Source organism: Phacochoerus africanus, chromosome 5 (genome assembly GCF_016906955.1).
Source record: "Phacochoerus africanus isolate WHEZ1 chromosome 5, ROS_Pafr_v1, whole genome shotgun sequence".
Classification (NCBI taxonomy): Eukaryota; Metazoa; Chordata; class Mammalia; order Artiodactyla; family Suidae; genus Phacochoerus; species Phacochoerus africanus.
This window is the reverse complement of record NC_062548.1, coordinates 110630149-110649032: the sequence shown is the minus strand read 5'-3', so window position 1 is coordinate 110649032 and position 18884 is coordinate 110630149. Positions and strand designations below refer to the sequence as shown.

The 18884-nt window shown below is 41.5% G+C and overlaps 1 protein-coding gene across 4 annotated transcripts in view; it reads left to right on the top strand.

Annotated features, from left to right (window-relative positions):
* Positions 1–18884, top strand: part of RASGRP3 (RAS guanyl releasing protein 3) — a 114164-nt gene that overhangs the window by 70935 nt on the left and 24345 nt on the right. For all 4 annotated transcript variants that reach the window (XM_047782298.1, XM_047782300.1, XM_047782299.1 and 1 more), the window contains exons 3-10: positions 3314–3499; positions 4515–4617; positions 6456–6518; positions 7060–7191; positions 9107–9254; positions 10788–10961; positions 11355–11471; positions 13767–14042. In XM_047782298.1, coding sequence (XP_047638254.1) covers positions 3430–3499; positions 4515–4617; positions 6456–6518; positions 7060–7191; positions 9107–9254; positions 10788–10961; positions 11355–11471; positions 13767–14042 — 1083 coding nt within the window. In that variant the 5' untranslated portion in view covers positions 3314–3429. The remainder of the gene's footprint in view (positions 1–3313; positions 3500–4514; positions 4618–6455; positions 6519–7059; positions 7192–9106; positions 9255–10787; positions 10962–11354; positions 11472–13766; positions 14043–18884) is intronic.

Sequence of the window (18884 nt, the reverse complement as noted above, 5' to 3'; positions counted from 1 at the left end):
ATAGGTAGATCCTATCACGTCTAGGGAGCTGGCATAGGGTGTTCCCATCATGGCTCAGTGGTTAACAAACCTGACTAGTATCCATGAGGATGCAAGTTTGATCCCTGGCCTCACTCAGTGGGTTAAGGATCTGTGAGTTGCGGTGTAGGTTGTACATGAGGCTTGGGTCCTGCATTGCTGTGCCTGTGGTGTAGGCCGGCAGCTGCAGCTCCAGTTTGAACCCTACCCTGGGAAATTCCACATGCTGTGAGAGCAGCCCTAAAAAGACCAGAAAAAAAAAAAAGACTGATTTAAATTGGTAAAACAAACTAAATAACAACTTCAAAATTTATAGCATACATTCATACAAATATATATATATACTCAGACAAATTTTTTACAATTTTTATTTTCTTTTATTCCTTTCTTTATCCATCCGTCCACTCACTCAATAAGTGCTTTTTTGAGTCTCTTCTGAAAGGAAAAATCTTAGAAGTGGGGGGAGGGTTTACACTACAGAACTAACGCAAAAATCCATGTGTATGTGGAGCTTATTTTTATAGTGCTAGAGAGATTTAAAAAAAAAGCAAATAAGCAAGTAAAATATGTAGTATATCAGATGGGGACAAGTGTTATGAGGAAAAAAATGAATCAAGGAAGCCAGTTGGGAGGTGGGTATGGAGGGAGAGGTGGTGTTGTTTTAAATTAGAATGGTTGGGAAAGGCTTTACCCATTAGGTAACTTGGTTACAAAATGTAAGAATTGGTTCCAGACTATTTATTTATTTGTTGAAATTTTAAATGTATTTATTTATTATTTTAATTACTCAAATGAATTTATCACATCTGTAGTTGTATAATGATCATCACAATCCAATTTCACAGGATTTCCATCCCACAACCCAAGCACATCCTCTGAAGACCATAAGTTTTCAATGTCTGTGAGTCAGCATCTGTTCTGCAAAGAAGTTCAGTCTGTTCTTTTTTCAGATTCCACATGTCAGTGAAAGCATTTGATGTTGGTGTCTCATTGTATGGCTGACTTCACTTAGCATGATAGTTTCTAGGTCCATCCATGTTGCAAAAAATGCTTGGTTCCAGGCAACTTAAATATTCCCCTTTAACAAGTCCTTTGACTCAGATCCCATGTTGCTGTGGCTGTGGTTTAGGCTGGCAGCTGCAGCTCCAATTAGACCTCTAGCCTAGGAACTCCTATCTGCCAACAGGTGCAGCCCTAAAAAAGAGAAACGTCCTTTGAGTAACAGAAGTGGGACACCACTGATTCCATGTTTCTGATTTATTTATTTATTTATTTATTGCTTTTTAGGGCCACACGTGCAGCATATGGAAGTTCCCAGGCTAGGGTTCGAATCAGCGCTGCCTGCACCACAGCCACAGCAATACCAGATTCGAGCCACATCTGCAACCTATACCACAGCATTGCCAGCTTCTTAACCCTGAGCAAGGCCAGGGATCAAACACACATCCTTATGGATACTAGTCAGGTTTGTTACTGTCAAGTCACAATGGGAACCCCCTGTTTCTGTTGTTTTTATGACATGTGGGATAATCTAAAAGTGGTACATTTCATATAAGAGTATGGTTCTCACACAGAAATAATACACAATAAACAGGTTTCCCCTAGAGTTATAAATCTTGTGAATAGACTCATTCAGATGTTACCCTTCAGTGGTACCATTAAACTAATACAGCCACACATGTGGACATTGTTTTGTTTTTTTTTTTCTATTCATTCATGTGTTGGCCTGCTGAAGCTGACTATAAGCCCATCAAAGATAAGGTTGAGACCAAGACAATGATGTGTTCATCCTGGCGGCCTCAGTGCCTCCCCTCTTGCCTGGCAATTGTCAGGGACTCAATGACTACCAGTTGCATAAATAAACTCTGAGAGTAAAGTAGACATTGACTTTAAACGGTTTAAGAGATGAATTACCAATGGCCACGTTTACCTACCCGACTGTCCAAAGTCGATAACTGTCTTTCATCATGACAACCTTTTGATTTCTCCAAGCCTGTATGGACCTGGCATCAAGGACATTCTCTGTAAAATAAAAGGATGGTGTGTTTTCAGGGGGGGATACTTTTGGTGTGAGCAACTCTGAGAGGGTGTTTCTGATCCCAGTTTCCCCATGACAGTGGTATACAGTGGGACGGCTGTCATGCTCACATGTTTCTTCTACCTCTATGACAGATCATTGGTTTATATACGCTTTCTGTTTATATACGCTTTCTGAGATGTTGTAGGATGTTATTCTTCACACTAGATGAGGGGGAAACTTATGACAGTTTATGATATGCACACTTTGGAGAACCATAAATGAGAAAAAGTACAACCCAAATTTTATGTTATAAAGCAGTCCCTATTCAAGGCCTTAATAATTGTGTGGTTTTGGACTAGTTGTTGAATCTATGTGAATACCATGACCTTGTCTGTAAACTAGAAATAATAATTACTACCTCATAGTATTGTTAGGAAGGTCAAGCTGGATCATATAGGCAAAGCATTTGGTATGGTACCCGGTACTTAATGTGGGTGTTCAAGAGACTATTGGTAATATTTTTACTAATATTAGTAATACTATTAGAGAAATTAGGCAAGTAAGATTGTCCTGTATTCTTATAATAATATTAAACCAAGTAATGTTTATAATAATGCACTCTCCAATGTCACTTAAGAATATGAAGAAAGTATAAGATGTTTCAAAAAATTTTTCAGCAATTCCCGTGGTGGCTCAGCAGTAACAACCCCAAATAGTATCCATGAGGATGTGGGTTCAATCCCTGGTCTTGCTCAGTGAGTTAAGGACCTGGCATTGCTGTGAGCTGTGGTATAGGTTGCAGACATGGCTCAGAATCTGTGTTGCTGTGGCTGTGGTGTAGGCTGGCAGCTACAGCTCTGATTTGACCCCTAGCCTGGGAATTTCCATATGTCGCAGGTACAGCTAAAAGACAAAAAAAATTTTTTTTTTCATTTGCAAACATGGGATAATAGTTGATAGGAAACATCTCTGTGGTCTCAGAGTATATAGCAGGCATTTTGCCATCACAGTGGTTGATGCCATCTCTGTCACTGACTCTTTTCTAGCAGAAAAATAGAATCAATGGAAGTCATTATGTTTTTCTTTTTGGCTGCACCCATGGCATGTGGAAGTTCTTGGGTCAGGGATTGAATCCACACCACAGCAGTGACCATGCCAGATCCTTAACCTGACAGGCCACCAGGGAACTTCTGTCGTTATCTTTTTAGGTAGGAGAGTCATGCTTTAATGGACGGCAGAACTCTAGCTGACAACTTTTTCTTCTTATTTCTTTAGAGTCTTGAAACTTTAGGACCACCCCTAAGCACAAACACCACCAGCTTGCATGATTATGGAGATGGTCTGCATGATGTCGAAAAGGCCCCTAGTTTTTTGACAACGGTTGAAAAACCATGGGGTCAAGTGGACTTGGGAAAGCGGCAACGTTAGATGAGCTGCTGAGCACTTGCATTGAAATGTTTGGTATGAGCCTTTTCTCTGTCTTGTATATACTGATACTGTGACTTCCCCTTGTCCAGATGCAAGGGTTGCTCTGGATCAGAATTCAGTCTCCTTACCCTGGTGTGTAAGGCCTTTCTGATTGACCCCTTTCTCTCTCCTGGTAACACCACCCTCTGCATGTCTTGCTCTTTACTGCCCACAGCTAATACCCTAGCTGTGCTGCTCACTTAATGTTTATAGAACATTCCCTGCATCTTTCTAACTCCATGCCTTTAACATACTCCTTCACTGAAACCCTGCTGTAGGGCTCATTTCAGATATCATCTCAGATGTTCATAATACTATTCCTAATCTCCCCTGTCAGGAATGCTGAGTGCCTTTTCCACTCTCCTCCAGCCCTTAGTGACTTACGGTATATCACATATGCTGTCATGATCATTTCTTGGCCTTTTGGCTTGGACAGCTATGTGTGGCACCATCTCCTGCATTCTCTATTTGTGTATTTGTCTTGCATCTCCTCCTAGGTTACAGACTGTACAGCTCTCTGCTTTTTTTATGTTGTTTATGTATCTACCTCAGCATTTTGGATTATCCCTTGGACAAATAGAGTCACAAAAGAGTTATTTGTTGAATTCATTGTTATAGGAAGTGTTAAACCAGACAGAGTAGAGTTGCCAGATAAAATACAGGATGCTCAGTTAAATTTGAATTGCAGATGAGCTACATTTTTAGTATAAGAATGTCCTAAATAGTGTATGGCACATACTTTTACTATAAAATTATTTGTGGTTTACCTTAATTCAGAATAACTATTTTGAACTTTTTTAATTTGTGAAATTTGGCAACCCTAAACCAAAGAAATGGTGAGACCTACCCACATAATTTGCAAGGAAATACCAGCAGAAGTAGGAGGAAAATGATAATTGGATCTGTAAGAAATTTTTGACACTGATGTTCCTCTGCTGACATTTTAAAAAGAGAAAAGTAGCTTGTACTGTTGTCTTCTCACCTCTCATTTTATTTTCTTTTTTAACAGATGACAATGGAGAGCTGAATAATAGTTATTTGCCAAGAATAGTTCTACTGATGCACCGATGGTATTTATCTTCCACTGAATTGGCAGGAAAACTTCTCTGCATATATCTTTTCAACTACTATGTAATTTTTATAATCATAAATCAAGTTCTGTATTTAGATAGAATGTCTAACCAAAGCCAGTAAATTAAGATGAATAAACAGTCTTCAGTCAGTTATCCAGCTGTTTTGTGAATATGTATAGATGTCTAGACACAGCAGCTGCATGATTGACCAAAGAGTTGACCATCCATCTGGATGTTTTGGCTCTACTTGAAAATAATCACTAGATACAAATGAAACAGGAGCTGTAGGCCGAATGTTTCTAACTTGTCTTAAACATTTCTGCTGCCAGTACAATGAAAGAATATTTAACACTGATTCAAGAGATAACTTTCCCTTTTAGGAAGGCAAAATGGTAGACTTAGAGAATACAGTTTAGGCATATGGAAATGCCAGCCAAAATAATATGATCTGGCCCAGGCATAAACATTACCTAAATTTTCACATCTTCCCTTGCTGGCAAGACACAAGGAGCAGTCTAACAGGCTTATTGTAATTTGTAATTGATATTAATTTTAGATTTTCTTCTGATGTAAAAGCAAGAAAAGAAACATAGTTAGAAACCCCATTCTATAATCTGGGCTTTTAGCAGTCCACCGCTTTTGTACATGGTACAGTCCTAAAAGGTGGTTAAAACCCAAATGGCTGAAAATGACTACAAAATAGTCACACATTTTTAAGGAGGTTTCATTCCCTGAGATCTAATGTTTATTAGACAGTCACTAATGTTGGTTCCCACAGTCTCTGGTGGCTTCAAGCCCAGGGCTGTTGCAGAAGAGTGAGAAGCCTTGCAGGGCAGGTAGGGGGAATCTATGAGGGATAGGGTCCACTGAGCGTTATTAGGGCCAGCAGGGCACCTATCTGCTTATTTCAAGCCTCCTCCACTTTCTACTTCTTCCCTCCAGCATCACCTCCAACCTCAGGGCAGAAGGGGATGTTAGAGAGGATAAGGGGACATTCACCCTGAGCAGAGGTTCCCTGGAAGTGAGCAAGATCCTAGTACCTGGTGGTCCAGGGGTTCCACGGGTCCCTCTATTAAAGGGTAGCACATAGAAAAGGATGAGGGGGACTTGACTCAGACTGGCCCTGTCCCTCCTCAGGATCCAAACACTGTCCAAAAAGTGTGCCCATAAACAGCATTCTCATCATTAGTATATTCACTGCTATACAAAACACAAATAGAAAGGGCTATTTAGGCACAGTTAGGTTTAATATCTGAAAGCAAAGATTTTATGAAAGTTGAAACTGCCTGTGAATTAGCATTTCTTTAGATTTTCCTCCCTGTGGATTCCCTGCTTATTGCATGGTGTCTGGCATATAGCAGGAGCTCCATAGATATTCATTTAAAAGAGTATGAATAAATAGACTTGAGACTGAATCGCAACGCAACCTGTATATTAATATACCCCAAAGGGACATTTTCAAATACTAAAGAAATTAGAGTAGTTATATAAGGCATTATTCTTATATGCAAAATCTTTTAGGCTTAAATGGTGCTTCTATGTACTATTGATTTTAAATTATCTATAGTTGGTTGGGGTATATTTGTAATTATAGTTGACAGATGTCACTTGGTAAGTGCCTAGGAAGGTAAAACTAATTTTATAAGTGGCTTCTCTTCCAGAGCAAAAAAAAAAATACATCCCAGAGCAATAATACATTGTATCAATTATTTAGTGCTGATGTCATCAGAACCTACATACCTCCCCACTTCAATGTCCACATAACCCTAATATCCTTAGTATGGCCCTCTTATTAGGAATTCATCTAAACTGATCAAACAGCTGCAGTTCTGTGCAAAGGAAGCAATGCACAAGGATTTTTTCTTTAACTAGCATACGTACCGAAATGCCAGTGGGGAAAGCTGTGATGAATTTCGATTAAAGATCTGCTACTTCATGAGGTAAATACGTACGAATTTAATTATCTTATCATTTCTAGTCCTGGAATTTTTATAGTTTCCTTTTCCCCGAACAATAGACCCCGTCTGACAATAGAATCAACCCTCATCTCCCATTCATTGATTTTGTTTAAATTGGCCCTCCTCTGTTCCAGGGGGTGGAATTTCTCTTTCTTGTGGTCTGGAGATTAAGCAGTGGTCAATGTGACTAGGGAGTAGAAGCGTGTCTTAGAAAAAGCTTTCTACTCCCTTACCATACACATTCCCACCTACTTGCCATGAGCTGGGAGAAGCATTGCCTCTCAGCTGTGGTTCTAAAAACAGAGTCAGAAAGAGAGGCTCGGAGTGGGAGTGGTGGGCTTGGGTCCTTGATTGAAGGAGGAAATAGCGGGACTCAGGGTGATGAGGTGGGGATGGGAGAGTGCTAATTTAGGGTATGGTCCTGAAAGCACTGTTAAATGTAATCTGTAAAATGATACAGTAGTTTTCCATAGAGGTCGAGCTTGAAATCTTCCAGCTGTCAGAAATGCCTGATGCCTTTCAGGTACTGGATTCTGAAGTTTCCTGCAGAGTTTAATTTGGACCTTGGTTTGATCCATATGACTGAGGAATTCCGGGAAGTAGCTAGTCAACTGGGATACGAGAAACACGTCAGCCTCATTGACATATCCAGCATGTAAGAGTGGCGCAAGCTTCTTTCAAACCTGAGTGCACTGTCTGGGGGAGGGCATGGTGATGACCCCACTTGACCTCCATTCACCCCATCTCAGAATCAAGGTCTGCTTCTCTGAGGAGAGCTTAGCTTCAATGAGCTCCGTCCCAGTGGTCATAGTTTCTCTCTCCAAGCTTCAATTTCTTTATTTGTAAAGTGGGGATTGTACCTTTCTCATGGGGTTATTCTAAGCATCCAGCGAGTACCTAGAATGATGTGTGAAAACATTTGGCGCATAATAGAGGCTCAGTACCCACTTGCCGAGTCTAGTCTCCTATGCCCTTGCCACTCATTGTGTGGTCTGTGGATCAGCAGCATTAGCATCACCTGGGGGCCAATAAAAATGCAGAATCTCATGCCCCACCCTAAACTTGCTGAATTGGAAACTGCAGATGTTGTTTTTATAGTCGATTTACATTATCCTGTCAATTTCTGCTCTACAGCAAAGTGACCCAGTCGCACATCTGTATACACTCTCTTTCTCATATTGTCTTTCATCATGGGAAACTGCATCTTAAGATCCCCAGGTGATTCATATGCTCATGCAAGTTTGAGATGCCCTGTACCTTGGTGCTTCTGAGGTCAGCCTGAGGCTATACAAATGTTGACCGGTTGTGTCATGAACTAGTTAGCTCAGTGATCAGGAACTTGGTACTAATTAGGCCAGCATTCTATACTGATTAGTTAACTTTGCAGACAAAACTATTTAGGGCCCTAACTATGGTTATCCATATTGCAAATATATGCTCTTGTGTCCTAGGCATTCATACTCTAGTCTCTTTTTTTAGAATATTTCTTCAAGAGGGATCAATGGTGAGCTATCCAGGAATTACTAAGGATGTTGTTAAAAATACCGATTATTGGGAGTTCCCGTCGTGGCGCAGTGGTTAACGAATCCGACTAGGAACCATGAGGTTGCGGGTTCGGTCCCTGCCCTTGCTCAGTGGGTTAAGGATCCGGCGTTGCCGTGAGCTGTGGTGTAGGTTGCAGACGCGGCTCGGATCCCGAGTTGCTGTGGCTCTGGCGTAGGCCGGTGGCTACAGCTCTGATTCAACCCCTAGCCTGGGAACCTCCATATGCCGCGGGAGCGGCCCAAGAAATAGCAACAACAACAATAACAACAAAAAAAAGACAAAAAAAAATACCGATTATTGGAGTTCCCATCGGTGACACAGTGGTTGACGAATCCAACTTGGAACCATGAGGTTGCAGGTTCAGTCCCTGGCCTTGCTCAGTGGGTTAAGGATCCGGCGTTGCCATGGGCTGTGGTGTAGGTTGCAGACGTAGCTCGGATCCCGCGTTGCTGTGGATGTGGTGTAGGCTGGTGGCTACAGCTCCGATTCAACCCCTAGCCTGGGAACCTCCATATGCTGCGGGAGCAGCCCTAGAAAAGGCAAAAAGACAAAAAAAAAAAAAAAACGATTATTCAGATTATTCATTCCTAGTAGATGAGAATCTCTGGTAGTGAGGTCCAGGCCTCTGTCTTTAGATCAAGCTTTTCAGATAATCCACATGCTGCTGAAATGGGAGAACCAGATTTTGGCGGTTTCCATCACCATCTATAAATTGATAAGGTCCAAAATTTATATCTCTAGCCTTAACCGCTCCCTTATGATCCCAACCTTACCAGTCACAAGAAGGACCAAGTAAGAGATTCTGGATGGATCAGTGCAAACCCACCCTGTCTAGAAAAACAATTCAAAGTTTATGTTCTATTGGCAATGGGTCAGTGGTTTTCTCTTCAAGTAGGAAAGACAGGGAGTGTATTTTGCACAAGCCCCTGGAAGCAGGCCAAGAGTTACAGAGTCAGTAGGTTAATAACTTCCATTGAGTAAAATGGGCTTTCAGCACATTGACCAGACTCACTCTTTTTTTATAGCCCTTCCTATGACTGGATGAGAAGAGTCACACAGAGGAAAAAAGTATCCAAGAAGGGAAAAGCCTGTCTGCTGTTTGACCATCTGGAGCCCATTGAATTGGCCGAGCACCTCACTTTTCTGGAGCATAAATCATTCAGAAGGATCTCAGTAAGAAACTGGACGTTTATTCTTCCAAGGATAACAATCGCGATGCCAACTTTCCCAAGAGCTACATTTTCATTCTCTGCAGTGTTGGCAGCTTCTGTTACTGTGCTCCACTGGAAAAGTGCCCTTAATTCACAGGAACAATCCCTTTTAACCAAAGATAAATATTATCATGTCTTTATTTTATGGCTCAGGAGCTATATTTCTGTCGCTGTTTTCAATGTCTCCTTTCATAGGATTAAAGAATGATTTTCTAAATACTCAATGGAGATTGAACCATTCCAGGTTTATTTAGCTCCATTGATTTCTCCCAAGTGAACATGTTTGGCTGAGCCTTTCATTTAGGGGGGGAAGCAGTATTTATTTAGTTTGGGATTTGTATAAATGCCTAATAATGGGTATAGGTTAAAAATAGGAATTGTTGGCTTTCAGGAGAATCTCAACGTCAGAGTCTTTCCCAGAGATGGAGATCCGGGATTCAATTTTTCTTTCCTACTCTATCTGCACAGAGTTCCTTTTCTACATCCCTCTTCTTCCTAACTGAGATCTCTTCCTAGCCATCTACCCACTATCCACTTGTTATGGTATTTACACAGTGGTTCACAGTTAGCTCTTGTTTTTGTCTCATCAAGCTCTAGGGAAGTCAGTTCTCCTTCTTTTCCAAGCTGCCAAAAAAAATGAATTACGTTATTGCTTGCAAAGATGAACATGAGGTTAGAAGTATGGATTTCTGAAAGATTGATTATTTTTGCTAAGTAATCCTACTTGGAGAGGACTCACCCACAAGGCCATGTGGGGGAATCTCTTGCTCTGTTTATATGCTAGAAGGCTCCTATGTATCTCATGACACTCATGCTGATTTCCATTTTGCAAGAGTGGCCTTACTTTGAATACTATTTTTTCTCAAAAAAAAAAAAAACTTTGCAAACTTCTTCTGACTTGAAATTATGATACTTATATTCATTTCCTCTTCTTTACTGTGTACCATTGTATCTCGAACTTGCCTGACCATTGATGTCACAAATAGTGGGTGAAAAATAGAAATTCTAGGAGTTCCCTGGTAGCCTGGTGAGTTAAAAATACAGCATTGTCACTACTGCGGCTTAGGTCACTGCTATGGTGTGAGTTCGATCCCTGGCCCAGGAACTTCTGCATGCCACAGGTGTGGGGAAAAAAACAGTAGTAATCCATTAGGTCAAATGTGTTCCCCAAAACCATTTTAGCAAATGCTCCAGGTGGATCTTATGATCCAGCAAATTTCAGACTTACTGGAATATGACTTTGAGTCTTGTTCCTTCCTCCCCGAGCCAACACTCTGGTGTCTAATGAGTGTGTGCCTGTGTATGGAGGAGTGAAATACAACAACATAACATGTTAAAGGTATTCAAACTTGTAAGAGGCCATTAATAAATGTGAAGTGAAAGAAATTATTATGCTGTGGTGAAACATCATCTCATCTCTTCCATGCAACATTCTAACTTCTGATTTTGCAAAGACTCCATTGTAATTCAGAGTCTCTGAATCTTCCTTTACTAGTTCACTGATTACCAAAGCTATGTCATCCATGGCTGCCTGGAGAATAACCCAACCTTGGAGAGATCTATTGCTTTATTTAATGGAATCTCTAAGTGGGTCCAGTTGATGGTTCTTAGCAAACCAACCCCTCAGCAAAGGGCAGAAGTCATCACAAAGTTTATCAATGTTGCCAAGGTATGTATGTCTATTAATTAGACCGGGGTTCTCAAAAGATTCTAGATATTTTTTCACTCTATTGAGAAATGGCATTGAGGAAATTTGGGGTTCACAATATAAAAGCCAATTTAACTACCCATAAATGTCTAATGAACAAATCATACGTCTGTCATGCAAAAAGATTGCTTTTAACAGGCAATACTTGGAAGCATTTAATATAGCTATTTTTCTATGAAATGACTAATACATTTTTCTAGTGGATTTCATTTGTACCTTGTTTCAAATTGATATTACTTTTTCTACATCCTTGTTATTAAAATTGTACATGACTTCCGTCTGTAAGTCGAAAAGATCTGTAGAGTTCAAAAATCGTTACCAAGTATTGAAGTTAACATTTTTTTTTTATTGCAGAAGCTCCTTCAGCTCAAAAATTTTAACACCCTGATGGCTGTGGTGGGAGGCCTTAGTCATAGTTCCATTTCCCGGCTCAAAGAGACCCATTCTCATCTTTCTTCAGAAGTTACCAAGGTACAGCAGATCGGATCATAATCTCAAGAGAAAATTCATTTGTGCATTGTTTAGAGATAGGATGATCCTAATAAATATCACTCAGAGTGGGAAAGATTTCTTCTTAGACAACAGGTTACACATGGGGATAAAAGAGGGAAGGAATAGCCATACCAACTGGGAAAAGAGGTTTGGAGGTGGCAGCAAGTGTCCCAATAGGAATGCTTTGAACACTATTAACATTTTGTAGGTGCAGATCTTCAAAAATATGCATTTGGTGCTTTCTGTGTGATAGGCATTGTGACACGTGGAGGTTTCAAGGCAAATAAGACAGAAATTGTTCCTACCCTCCCCACCTCAGTTGAAGTCACTGAACACCTGCTCTCTTTGTAGCTCTGCATTCAACACAGTAGAAGATGCAAAGGAAGGAGAAGACATGGGTCTTGAATAGAAAGCCCTCAGATTTATAGCTGAGTTTTCAGGAACAACAACAAAAAAAGCAGTGGTCATTTCCCAAACCAAACTTTTTCTGCCATGTGTATTTACGCACTACAATAATAATGTTTTCTTATTGAGCAAAAAAGAACATTTCATCCTTATGAAAAGATTTCCTCACAAGACTGCATTTTGCTATATTGATCAGGATATTTTCAGCTATAAATTAAAAAAAAAACACCTTGAAATTACTTAAACAATAAGGAAATGAATTGTCTTAAATACCTGGAAGGCCAGAGGCAGGGCCAACTCCAGGCACGGCCTGATCAGAGCTCTGGCTCTGTTGCTCTGTATTCCTCTGAGCATCCATTTTTTGTTTTTGTTTTTATTTTTCACCAGAATGGCTTCCCTCCTGATTGGGCTTTCTGCAGCAATAGGAAAATTACACTCCCTTGTTTATGAAAGTTGAAGAGAGGAGGAACTTCTTTCTTCAGTTCTACCTCCATGGAATTAAAGAGCTTCTTTTTTAGACAGATTAGACCATCTCAAATCACATGCCTACCCCTGAGTCATTAACATTTTACAGAGGAATACAATGTATTGATTGGCTTAACTCTGTGTTCCTGAACCAATCACAAGCTAGAGGGATGGAATTATGATGATGGTAAGTCAGAACCCATCCTTGGACCTGGGTTTGGAAATAACTCCCTCTGAGCCACATGGGCTGCTTTGGAAAAGAGTAGACTGATCAAAATTAGGGTCTATTAAGAAGGTCTGGATGCTGTTAGGCAACTTACAATAACTTGTCTAAATAAACAGAAGAATATAAACCACAGAAGCATTGCTGTCTGACTTCAAACACTGTGTCCATTCCAAGTAAACAGAGGTTCATTATGTGTTTAATTTTCCTTTAGATCTATACTGAATTTCCAGTAAAGAGCAAAACATATATATATATATATTTTTTTTTTTTTTGTCTTTTTGCCATTTCTTGGGCTGCTCCTGTGGCATATGGAGATTCCCAGGCTAGGGGTTGAATCGGAGCTGAAGCCGCTGGCCTACACCAGGGCCACAGCAACACTGGATCTGAGCCACGTCTGCAACCTAGACCACAGCTCACAGCAACACCGGATCCTTAACCCACTGAGCAAGGCCAGGGATCGAACCCGCAACCTCATGGTTCCTAGTCGGATTCGTTAACCCCTGCACCACGACGGGAACTCCCTAAAACATATTTTAAATATTATGAAGAATAAGAATTCAATGGAGGCTCATAGAGGCCTGGAACTATGAGTGTGCCTTCAAAAATTATTTATTTTGAACTCCGCTTTCTTGTAGAAGAGGAGACTAAGGCCCTCCAAAGTGAAGTGACTTGCTTAAGGTCACCCTACTAGTTAGTGGCAGAGTCCAGAACCACAACTATCTCACACCTGTTCTTATCCCATACTGTCCCAGAGCAACCTTCAAGTTCTATCTCGAATGTGACTTTCTTGGGACAACTAGGAAATTTTAATATAGCACATAACTTTAATATATATAATACAAGCAACTTGTATTTGTGGGTTGTAATAGTGCCGTAAATTACAAAGTACATATATATACTTGATGCTCTTCAACATCTCAGCATCCTGCCTGGTAGGTAGGCAGAGGTGTGGGCTCTTTCTGTTTTGCAGCAGAATGAAACAGGCTCTCCAGTTCATAGCCAGGCTTAGTACATTTTCCTAGCTTTTCTTTTTCCTGATTAATATTTCCCTGCATCAATGTTGGTGCAATTGATACTTCTCTCAGTAGCCAAGGAATTTCCTAGCCACACACTGTTGGGCCTGGGGGTGGGCAGAAGGGAAGGCTGTTTGAAAATTCTACGTTTCCCTCTGTTCCCAGAACTGGAATGAAATGACGGAGCTGGTCTCCTCCAACGGCAATTACTGTAATTACCGCAAGGCCTTTGCCGACTGTGATGGCTTCAAAATCCCAATCCTTGGCGTCCACTTGAAAGACTTGATAGCTGTCCATGTCATTTTCCCAGACTGGACGGAAGAGAACAAAGTGAACATTGTGAAAATGCATCAGCTCTCCGTTACCCTGAGTGAACTGGTCTCCCTGCAGAATGCCTCTCCCCACTTAGAACCCAACCTGGATTTGATCAACTTGCTCACGGTAAGTCCAAGGAGCTGGAGTCTGTGCTAATAGCTTCTACACTTCACTTCCCAGGGGATCCATCATCAATTCACAGTGAGGGTGGGTGGGGGGATTGAATTCAGGGTCAGTAAGTAGAGGGGAAGAAATCTCAAAGGAGGAAGGGAGGAGTTCCCTTTGTTGCTCAGTGGGTTAAGAACCCAACATAGTATCCGTGAGGATGCAGGTTTGATCCAAGGCATCACGCAGTGGGTTAAGGATCTGGTATTGCTGTGGCTGTGGGATATGCTGGCAGCTGCAGCTCTGATTCCACCCCTAACCTAGGAACTTCCATATACTACAAATTCGGCCATTTAAAAAAAAAAAAAAAGATGAACACAAGGGAGCCCCCACTCAGAACCACTGTAACTTGAGACTCTAGTCTCTGAGCAAAGAAAATTCCAGCTTCAAGTGGCCCAGTTTCTGCCCCTCAGCACCCACTTCTGGAGTTCTTAGAGAAACCCTCCAACCCTGTCCTCAGTGCCTCACGGTCCAGCATCACACTCATCTCATTCATCACCTCCTTTCCTGTGTCCTCAACTCTTCAGCTTCTCCTGATCCTCATGCAGGGCTGTGAGTGAGTGAAGCACGGACCTCCTTTGTGATCCCCCACCCCCCTCCCCCAGCAACTTCCCCAAACTGCCTGATGCAGTTCCCAGTCTGGCGTTCGAGGCCCTTCAGGATGTGTTTTCTGACTATCTCCTCAAGTGTCATCACCCTATCCCACATCACACCTGCCTTTGAGGAATATGAGACTTTCCACCATGAATTGCTCTCTGCTGCTTTCTGGCCCTTGCCTTTTCTTGGAAAATCCCTTCCTTATCCAAAAGCCTCTCTCTTTCTGGAGCATTTGCTCTTTCCTGCCAAAGCAGTAATGCACATGTCACATGGATTGCCCTTGCATGCTGTACTTTTTTAACTGTAGGAGGTATCACTTGACAGGGTTTTTTTTTTTTTTTTTCTGTTTACCAGCCTTATTTATCACATGTCCCCAGCACCACTCACAGAGCCTGGCATATTTAGGAGCTCAACAAGTGAACTGAATGCTGTATTTAGGAATGATGTGGGTCAGAAGAAACTTACCTACAGCTCATGCTTTTTGGCATTTGAGGCACACATCATTAGCTGACCTCCAGGTCCAAGTACTTTTAGACACACAGGTGTGTAGAAGAGAATATTTCCCATTGGCTGCTTTTTTGGTGCGGTGGGGGTGTGTGGGGGGGAGAGGCATAAGCAAATTCTCTTACCCTTGCTTAAACAAATGGAGGAGCAACTTCCTTGCTTGGGTTTATAACACTGTAGCACCTGAAACTTGGCTGCAATACTGAATTGACTACTTTCCTCCAAAGTCCATGGGAAATGCAAACAAGAACCCTTTGAAGTGCTAAATCCTCTAGGACTGCTGCCTTGGAATAAGTGCGGTTCCTAGACCTTCTCACAAACTGTTCCTAGAACACATAATTGTTAACTAAAGAATAGAAGTACCCTAGGTGTAGGCAGCAATGGCAGTTGCACTCTTAGTATAAAGCAGAAGTGGCTGACACAGAAACAAAAATCTCTTGGGAGTTTGTGTGATAAATAGTAAACACACATTCTCTGTTCGTGGGGGTGGGGGATAGGGGGAGGACCTCACAATAATCCAGGCACCTGCATTTATTAATCATTTGCCATGTAAATTTGTTGCCATGAATAAGTGACTAGAGTTTCAGCCCCAATCAGACTGTAAACCCACAGACACAGGTGATGTCTGCCGACCAGTCTCAAGTGGTAGCCTAGGTTTCAAGTGTCTATGTTGAGACTGTCTCCATGAGGTGAGGGATAACTTCACAGAGTAGGTACCTACATATGGGCAATTTCTCATCTAGATAAAAGATAATGATGGAGTAGGGAACATGAATTGTAAATGCAGCAAGCAACAATGTGACATATTTAGAGAAATATTGAGGGGTTTTGAATGAAATTTGGGGGTTATAGATGGAATATTTGAACTCTAGAAATAAAAGCAAAAAATAATTCCTCTTTGCTAAGAAGGAAAAAAGAAAAAGACTCTCTCTCTCTATCTCTTTCTCCCAGGTATTGAAGGAAAATTTAGAAGCCACCAAGTACCATATTTAGTAACAAAAGTGTTATATAGTATAGTGTAGTGTAGTGTAGTGTAGTGCCAGGAGTCCCAGATGGGAGAGACAGCTTCTAGCCCTGCCTCTGCAGTTACTTAGCTTTGTCTCCTTGCCAACTAGCCTTGACTTTGGATTTTTTTCCTAAAGGGTTTCTTCTTCATATATGAGGTCTCATCCAGCTCGAAACTTCTGTGGTTCTAGATGTAAGGATGTAGGGAATGGCAAGACTTGGGAATAAGGAACCAAGTGTCATCCTGATTCTGTAGTTCCAGTCCAGGGGCTCATCAAGATGGCACAGTCCCTCATATGCATGCAATCATCAAGCCAGCTTCTATTGAGAACCAAGAGCCTTCCTCTCTCCCCACAGCCAAGGAGAAAGTTCAGTACAGTCATTCTTCCTGGCCACAGGTGTATTCACGTCCCCCGAATGAGAATGGAGGAGACTCCAGGAAGGTGTTCGCTAGAGCCCACTAAGCATTTCATGAACCACAAACTTTTGGGGATTAGAACTGTGTGGTTACCTGAAGCTGCAGGTCATTCTTAATGACAGCATTTGAAGAGGTGAATCATTTTGCCCCAAGAGCCCTAGGTCAAGTCCCTTCCTGAAGTGACTGTATCTATCATGGCCCCAGGAAGCTGATATATGATATATATGATTGAGAGCCATGTAAGAAAGTAAAGCAGAACTTTTAAGTTAAAATCAATAATTACAGGAGTTCCCGTTGTGGCGCAGTGGTTAACGAATCCGACTAGGAACCATGAGGTTGCAGGTTCGATCCCTGGCCTTGCTCAGTGGGTTAAGGATCCGGTGTTGCTGTGAGCTGTGGTGTAGGTTGCAGACGCGGCTTGGATCCCGCGTTGCTGTGGCTCTGGCGTAGACCGGTGGCTACGGCTCCGAGTAGACCCCTAGCCTGGGAACCTCCATATGCCGCAGGAGCGACCCTAGATAAGGCAAAAAAAAAAAAGACAAAAAAAATCAATAATTACAAAACACCCACTCTATGCAGTAGGCTATATAGCAATACTTGAACTTTCTATAATAATTGATTAGTTTTCACACCTCAGTAGACTCTCACACATACCCTGTGATGTAGCTTGGTCAGAGGGTATAATATTACTCCTGCCCCTTCCTATCCTGTTTTAAAAATGAAGAAACTAAGATACGTAAAGGACAAAAAGCTTGCAAATAGCAAACTTCTGATCTAGGTTTGGGGTGCTCTCTCTCTCTGAGTCGTTCTCTTTCGCTGGTGGACATTTACTCTGTAATGTGGGAATATTGCTGACATTTATTTTATTTTACATCTATGACAATAAAATCTCTCTCCTTATTCAAGGGTGTGTAAAGAAAGAATTACAAAACAAAGTCTATGAGAGCAGGGACTATGTTTGCCATTTTTATCACTGTAACCTTAGCCACCTGAATGTCTCTGAGCACATGAAGGAAAGGGACCCACACCACCGAACTGGTGGGATTTGGGTTGTTCCCCTTTTCAAGGAAGGTCTGGAGAAGATATTTTCCATTGTGATTCCAGTTCATGTAACCAGAAGCTTTCAAAGCCGATGCTTCTTGTTTTATGGTATATGAAATAGTATGGTTTTTTCACAGTATTTTTAGATCTATCAGTTTTACCATTCTGAGTATATGCAAATAACTGGAAGTCCCCTGTATTTTTACAATAGCAGAAGAAGAAGGAGGAGGAGAAGGAGAAGGAGGGGGAGGAAGGATTGCAAAAATGAATGGTGAATGGAGATAATTTGATGACCAAGTCTTTTATTTTATAATTCTCCGTGCAAAGGCAGTCTTAATCGTAAGATACAGAGCAAGTTCATAGCCATCTTTGCCGGTAGGCTTGGATATATAAGCTATAACCCGAAACGGTGACTCAGAACATTTTTCTGAAACAACCAAACTTAAAATAGGTTAGACACAAATAAACCTTTTTGAAACCCCATTTACAGGCTGCCTAAATTATGTAAAAGGTGCATAGGAAGAAGAACAGGTCACTCTGCAGGGCCGTAAAGCCCAGTGGAGATCCGAGAAAGCAAGTAGAATTATGGCTGGTAGAGCAGAAAGAGGGCAGGAGTAACCCAGAAGGCAGCTTTGCATTCATGGATGCGCCCAATGTCATTCAGCTGCTGCATTGATTGACCACAGGAGCCAACCCTGCCGTTCCCATCTGTGTGGCCTTCTAAACAAACCCCATAGGATACATATTAGCTCATTTACTCTTCACAACAGTCCTGGGAGGGAGCTCTTATTGAGGATTCCCATTTTATAGATCAAGAGACAGACTCAAGAAGGTTAATGACTTGCCTAAGTTCATTCTGGTTGGGTATTCTGGCACTGCTGTCATCTCCTCTCCAGCTGATGCCAGTGCCGTCATGAGAGGAGGAGTCAGGAGGATGGGAATATACTCATCAAAGCCCGGATCAACTCCTGATAACAAGGAATTCAGAAGGAAGAAGGCACTCAGTTTTCTATGGAGCATTCCCAGGGCAAGACTGCAAACTAGGACTGGGACTGCAGAATGGAAAAAGACAGATGCGCTGTCTACTTTCATGAGGCTTAGAGACCAGCTGAGTCTTCTATTGTGGGATTTGCAAAATGGTGGGCAACTGCTCATGCCAGACGTGTTTGATTTGGCCCACATGGAATATAAAAAGTTTTCATTATCAGTTGCCGGGGTCTAACAATAGGAATATTTTA